We start from the raw sequence: 7,496 nt of genomic DNA on the forward strand, positions 1-7,496 counted from the left end.
GTACCAAACACTAGAAACACTTATTTAATTATTTATTTATCTATCATTTTCCCCAGTTATATTTAAGACTAATTTTTTTTACATTTATTTTTAAAATTTTTGCATTTTAAATTCTCTCCCTCCTCCCCACCCACAATTAAGAAACCACATGTGAAATTATATGTGAAACATTTCCATAAAAGTCATGTTGTGAAAGAAAAATAAAGTTAAAGAGAGACATAAAAACAGAGGGAGAGAGAGAGAGAGAGAGAGAGAGAGAGAGAGAGAGAGAGAGAGAGAGAGAGAGAGAGAAGGATGGAAGGAAAGAGGGAGAGAAGGAGAGAGACAGTGGGAAAAAATGCTTTAATCTGTATCCAGACCCAATGAGTTCCTTGTCTGGGTATGGATAGTTTTTCACTGTAAGTCCTTCTGAGTAATTATGGATCATTATATTACTGGGAATAACTAAGCCATTTACAGCTGGTCATTCCAGAACATTGATATTACTTTGTATTACAGTACATTTAACTTTGCTTGAGTTCATGGAGGATTTTCCAGGTATTTTTCTGAGAGCATCCTACTCAACATTTCCCATAGAATATTTTCATGACTATCACATACCACAATTTATTCAGCTATTTCCAATCGATGGGAATCCCCTCAACTTCCATTTTTTGCCCTTAGAAAATAGCTGCTAGAAATACTTTTTGTATATATAAATAATTTTCCATTTTTTAAAAAAAAATCTCTTTTGGTACTCAGGCCTAATAGTAAAGTCAAAAACAAGAGATACTTCTAATCCCTGCCCTCTATGAGATTACAATATAAGGGGAAATTAAAACATCAAAAATTTGAGAGGAGGTAGAAACAGGGAGTGAGGGATGAGAACAATCTGAGGGGGAGAAAGTCAGGATCAATACTAGTATGGAATCATTGTTTTGCCTTTCTCATAGTCTTGATCTGTACTTTCAACTTTTCTAAATCTCAGAAATGAATGCAATTTGTCGTATTTTAAATTTAATTCCAATTCTAATTCCAAGATCTTGTCTTCTTTTTCCCAAGAAACTCAAGCTGGCAGAGGCCAGGGTTGAAAATCGGATTTTCTGAGAAAGATGATGCTAACAGCATGGTTGTTAGGAAGGAGAACTTTTTAATTCTTTTTTTTCTCCTCATGACTAGCCTCAGACATTCTCAACAATATTTTTGCACAACATATTTCATTGGTCATAGGATCCTTAATTTAAAGCCAAAAGGGGCTCAGTGGTAACCTAGTCCTTATTACAAATCAGTCAACTGAAGCCTAGAACATAATACAATTTTACAGTGGCAAACACAGAATGAGAAATTTAGGGTCTCCCTCAAAATCCAATATTCTCAAATCATATCACATTATTTGTTAAACTGTATATACTAGCAGAAACATGTTTCCTATGTTAATTGCTGTAATTGATTTCATGAAGTTTTCTTTTTAATGGATTTAAACGTTACCTTGAAGAAAACGACAATAAATTGGCCTCCTTTACTTCTCAAATCCAAAAGATAACGTTCAACTAAGTAGAAAAAGTGAAGATTTTGTCCTGCCTTCAATTTTTCATCATTTAGGTAGGTGATAAATAAGGAATCCCCATCAATCAGGAAGAGTTCAGATTCAACAAAATCATTGAATAAGCTCGAATAGCTGAAATAAAGATCACAAATAACCTGGATTAAAAAATTATTCAGGAAAGGCTTTTTATTTATGGGTTCATTATTCTTTATGGAACCAAGGATATTTTCATGATGTGAAGGATAATGGAAAGATCAAGAGAGAAGCTTACCCTCACCAAACTTCTATAAGAAGACTATCAGAAAACTCATGTACACATCTCTTCAATCATGTAAATGATTGCTCAGAATGCCAAACTATTCATTTAAATGCATTTATATCTTTATTCAGGGGACACTTACTTGGATGCTGCAATTTCATCCAAAATCAACACTGACATTTTCTCCAAAAGCTTCATGCAGCCTTTTAGACCTGAAAAGAAGCAACCAAGTTATTTCCAATATCCAGAGGTTTTTGAAATATATTTGTCTGTTATAAATAGGAAAATGAGAGAAGGCAGTGTAAATTTCTAGGAGGACAAAAGATGGATTTTTTTTAATCTTTATATCCCCATAACCAAATCTATACTTGAAAATATTATATGTATAAAGATATTTGCTGAATTTATTTAAATAAATTAAATAAATATTTTAAATAAATAAAATTGTCTATAGGACTATAAGATATAAAATTAATAATCTTATAAAAGATTATTGATTATAAAACAAAGAAAAATAATAAGAATGAAAGGAAGACATTAAAGAGGAAGCCAAGTGGTAGAACACTGAATATAGTACTATGAATTATATTATGACTATAGTATTATAAAGAATAGCCGTATTAGTGTTACTAACTGTATGACTCTGGACAAATCATTTAAACCTACTTAATCTCAAATCTCCCATCTTTAAAATGAGGATAATAATAGCAACTGCCCCCACTGAGTAATTATAGGGACCAAATGAAATACCATATAAGAATATTTTGCCAATGTTAAAGCACTATAGAAATATTCCCTACTATCATTATCAAAACCATGAGATATAAGGATCAGGTGAAGGACCTGAGAACTTTTGGCTATGGAGAGAAATTTCTTAGGGAGCTAATAATAATTCCAAATATTATTATATGAGTATAAAATTTCTAATAATCACTGTGATAATTTATAACAAATAAAAACATAACATTATTATCACAGCATTTATATACTACTTTTTAAGATTTGCAAAGCACTTTAGAGACATTATCTCATTTGAGCCTAACAATAATCCTTTAAGGTAGATAATAATTATTATTATTTCCATTTTACAAGGAAGGAAACAAAACCAAAAAAAAAAAAAAAAAGTTAAATGATTTACCCAGGGTCTCACAGCTAATAAAATCCTAAAGAGGATTTGATCTCAGATCTATCTTGACTCTAAATCAAGCATTGTATCTATCATGTCACCTAGTTGTCTAACAGACATATGTTATATACATAGACATTTTTTGTGTATATAGTCGTATTATACAAAATGATGTGCTAGTATATATTTGACAATCAGCTCTCTTGCAAGGGAAGTACAGATAATATAGATCTCAGTTTTAATTTTAATATTCATTGTTAAAATTTTTCCCATCACTTTCTTAAGTCTAGATAATCAACAAAACAATAAATCTGTCTCTAATTGGTAGTAGCTGCGTAATTCTAAGGTGTAAATGGTCGTGGAAATTGAACAATTGACTGGCACAAGACAGTTGAATCTGACTCTAACCTATCCCAACACACATGTATGTGTGTATACATATTTATTTATATGTTTACCCATATACAGATATGTATGAATCTATATATATAGCATGTGTAATATATCAAGCATTTAGATATTTGGAGAAGTTTTTTCAGATGTCTTAAAAACACTGTTATAACGATAACTTGGACTTTTCCTTGTTCTCAGATGGCAGAATGAAGATTAACATCTAAAAGTTAGAGGAAAGCAACTAGATTATGCTTGATAATAAAGCTGATGTTTTTATAAAGCTTTAATGTTTACAACACACATAACACATACTAGCTAATTTTCTTCTCATTATACCCTGCAAAGCAGACAAAACAGAAATAAAAGAAATCAAGGCTCTAAAAAGTTAAAGTGATTTGCTCAAGTTTACATAGATCACATCAGGGTCAGGTTAAAACTCAGATCTCTCCCAGCTTCACTCTTTCCACCATCCTATGTTGTCTTTTTTGATATAAAGGGGGAAGAATTCTCCTTAATGAGAGCTGCCCAGAAATAGAATGAATTAAGAGGTGTGAAGCTCTCTGTCACTGAGGGTCTTTAAGGTGAGGCTAGAAGATCACTTTTCAGATGTAATCAATGGAAGGGATACTTTATTCATTTACAGTTTCATAGGATCTACAATATATGCCAGAAAGAACTTCAGAGGTCATTTTTGGCTGCCTCTCTCTATGAAGTTTGCCTTCATAGAGAAGGAAACTGAGAGTGAAGGAGACTCAATAATTGGCCAAAGTGACATAGGTGGTAAGTGATAGAAGTAAGATTTGAATCCAAGTCCTCTGACCCCAGAGAAGTCCAGTATGCTTTCTATGAGGCTTTATTGCCTTCCAGAATTTGGGTTTACTAACCTCTGAAGTTCTTTCCAACTAGGAGATATGATTTTGTGAAGTTTGATATTGTAAATTACCCATTTTAGTTGCCATTGGGAGAAGCCAAACGGTCCTTGAAGTTTGATAAAGTTCTTCAGAGCCTCAAAAAATGGTTGCTGTTCACAACAATTCTGAAACATACAGGGGGAAGGGTGAGAAATGTTAATATCTTAGGATTTAAAAATTACTTTCCTCTCAAAAATCTCCCCACATCCTCTCTTCTCTTCCTCCCTGCTTCTCAGAATCCTTCTCATCTTTAGGGACTCAACTTAGTGCCCTAGCTAAAAAGGTTCACTCACCCCAAGTAGATCTAAAAATCATTTTATTTATGATAACTCCTGATATTCCAGATGAAGCAGAGGAATGGGTCATGAGAATTAGATAGATAGAGAAATTGCAAATTTAGGGGAGTTGAGGAAACATCAATATGTATATTAAAGTTCCCTAGTAAAGGGTAAGGATGTGAAGTAATAGACTGAGTCAATCACTAAAATCATTGAGGAAGGAAGGAGAAAGTCTTAAGACTTGATAGATAATGGCCACCAAGATCAGGATTAAGTTAAAAAATAAATCAGAATTATACAACAGTCTAAAAAAGTAGAATTGACCAAATGGAAAAAAGAAACAAAAATTCCCCAGAAAAAACAACTCCTTAAAGAGTGTAGTTGGTCAAATGGAAAAGAAAATGCAAAAGTTAGTTAAAGAAAATTAAATCTTGAAAGTTAAAATTGGCAAGTGGAAACTAATGACTATGAGAAACCAAGAATCAATCAAACTCAAAAAAATGAAAAAGTGGAAGAAAATTTAAATTCCATCTTAGGGAAAAAACAACAAACCTGGAAAATAGATCCAGGAAAGACAATATCAGAATAATTAGAGTAACTAAAAGTCAAGAAATTATTATCAAAATGAAAATTCCCTAAAGTCCTGGAACAAAAGAACAAAATAGCCATTGAAAAAACATCATCAATAACTTTAGGAAAGTGATCTCAAAATAAAAATGCCAAGGAACATTATAGCCAAATTTCAAATTATCAGGTCAAGGAAAAAATACTACAAATGGACATAGGGAAACAATTGAACTATCAGAGAATCACAATCATGATTACACAGAACTTAGTTGCTGCAGTATTAAAGGATTGGAGCTCATGAGACTTGATATTCAAAGCAAAGGAGGTAGGACTAAACCAAGAACCACTTACTTGGAAAAATTAAGCATAATACCTCAAAAGAAAAAAAAAATGGTCATTCAATGAAATAATAGGATTTCAAGCTTTCATAAGGAGAAGACCAGAATTAAATCAAAACTGATCTGTAGCAACAAAACCCAAAAGAAGAGGAAAGATTTGAAGAAAATATGAGGGACATTTCCAAAATATATAGAAAATTGACTCTAATTTATAAGAAATCAAGCCATTCTCCATCTGATAAATGGTCAAAGAATATGAATAGACAATTTTCAGATGAAGAAACTGAAACTATTTCTAGCCATATGAAAAGATGCTCCAAGTCATTATTAATCAGAGAAATGCAAATTAGACAGCTCTGAGATACCACTGCACACGTCTCAGATTGGCTAGGATGACAGGAAAAGATAATGCTGAATGTTGGAGGGGATGTGGGAAAATTAGGACATGGATACATTGTTGGTGGAATTGTGAATACATCCAGCCATTCTGGAGAGCAATTTGGAACTATGCTCAAAAAGTTATCAAAATGTGTATACCCTTTGATCCAGCAGTGTTATTACTGGGCTTATATCCCAAAGAGATCTTAAAGAAGGGAAAGGGACCTGTATATGCAAAAATGTTTGTGGAAACCCTCTTTGTAATGGCCAGAAACTGGCAACTGAGTGGATGCCCATCAATTGGAGAATGGCTGAATAAATTGTGGTATATGAATGTTATGGAATATTATTGTTCTGTAAGAAATGACCAGCAGGATGATTTCAAAAAGGCCTGGAGAGACTTATATGAATTGATGATGAATGAAATGAGCAGGACCAGGAGATCATTATATACTTCAACAACAATACTATATGATGATCAATTCTGATGGACGTGGCTCTCTTCAACAATGAGATGAACCAAATCAGTTCCATTTGTTCAATAATGAATAGAACTAGCTACACCCAGAGAAAGAACTCTGGGAAATAAGTGTGAACCACTACATAGTATTTCCAATCCCTCTGTTTTTGTCTGCTTGAATTTTTTATTTCCTTCACAGGTTAAATGTACATTATTTCAAAGTCCGATTCTTCTTGTGCAGCAAAATAATTGAATGGATATGTATACATATGTTGTATTTAACATATACTTTCACATATTTATGTGTATTGGTTTACCTGCCATCTGGGAGAGGGGATGGGGGGAAGGAGGGGAAAAATTGGAACAAAAGGTTTTGCAAGGGTCAATGCTGAAAAATTACCTATGCATATATCTTGTAAATAAAAAGCTATAATAAAAAAAGTTTAAAAACCAGTAAACCAGTTAAAAAAGAAAGAAAGAAAGAAAGAAAATGTGAGGGATTCAATGGAGATAAACTGTTGACTTTTCCCTACAAAGAAAAATTAATCTTGTAATTCTTGAAAATTGTATCACTAGCAAGGGACTGGAAAATGAATGGAGGCCCATCAGTTGGGAAATGGCTGAATAAGTTATGGTATATGAATGTAATGAAGTATTATTGTTCTGTAAGAAATGATGAGCAGGCTGATTTCAGAAAAACCTGTAAAGATTTATATGAACTAATGTTGAGTGAAGTGAGCAGAACCAAGAGAACATTTTACACAGTAACAAGATTGTATGATGATCAAAGATGATGGGGTTGGCTATTTTCAACCATTCAGTGATTCAAGGAAATTCCAAGAGACTTGGGATAGAAAATGTCATTCATCTCCAGAAAGGGAACAATGGAACCTGAATATAGATCAAAGCATAGCATTTTCACTCTTTTTTTAGTTGTTTTTGTCATTTTCTTGTTTTTTTTTTCCTTTATCATGTTTTTTCCCTTTTGATCTGATTTTTCTTGCATGCCATGATGAAAACTGAAATATGTTGTTTAACCTATATCAGATTGTAACTCTGGGGATGGAAGAGAAAGGGAGAATACAATGTTTTGCAAAGGTGAATATTGAAAACTATCTTCAAGTATATTTGGAAAAATAAAATACTATTGAAAATGGGAAAAAATTGTATCAATAATACAGCTAGGAAAAATATCCATAGATAGAAGGTATGGGTATAAGATAAATAGGAAATAAATACATAAAAAACAATCGAGGGATGA

The 7,496-nt window shown here is 32.5% G+C and overlaps 1 protein-coding gene across 1 annotated transcript in view; it reads right to left on the reverse strand.

Moving 5' to 3' along the window:
- The window catches only part of LOC127539794 (probable ATP-dependent RNA helicase DDX60), a 94,946-nt gene extending 92,955 nt beyond the window's left edge, over window positions 1-1,991 (reverse strand). Inside the window, exons 1-2 of the mRNA XM_051964131.1 lie at window positions 1,927-1,991; window positions 1,468-1,657 (exon numbers count right to left, since the gene is read on the reverse strand). Of these exons, the coding sequence (XP_051820091.1) occupies window positions 1,468-1,657; window positions 1,927-1,982 (246 nt within the window). The 5' untranslated portion in view covers window positions 1,983-1,991. The remainder of the gene's footprint in view (window positions 1-1,467; window positions 1,658-1,926) is intronic.
- Window positions 1,992-7,496: the final 5,505 nt, after the last annotated feature.

Source organism: Antechinus flavipes, chromosome 6 (genome assembly GCF_016432865.1).
Source record: "Antechinus flavipes isolate AdamAnt ecotype Samford, QLD, Australia chromosome 6, AdamAnt_v2, whole genome shotgun sequence".
NCBI lineage: Eukaryota > Metazoa > Chordata > Mammalia > Dasyuromorphia > Dasyuridae > Antechinus > Antechinus flavipes.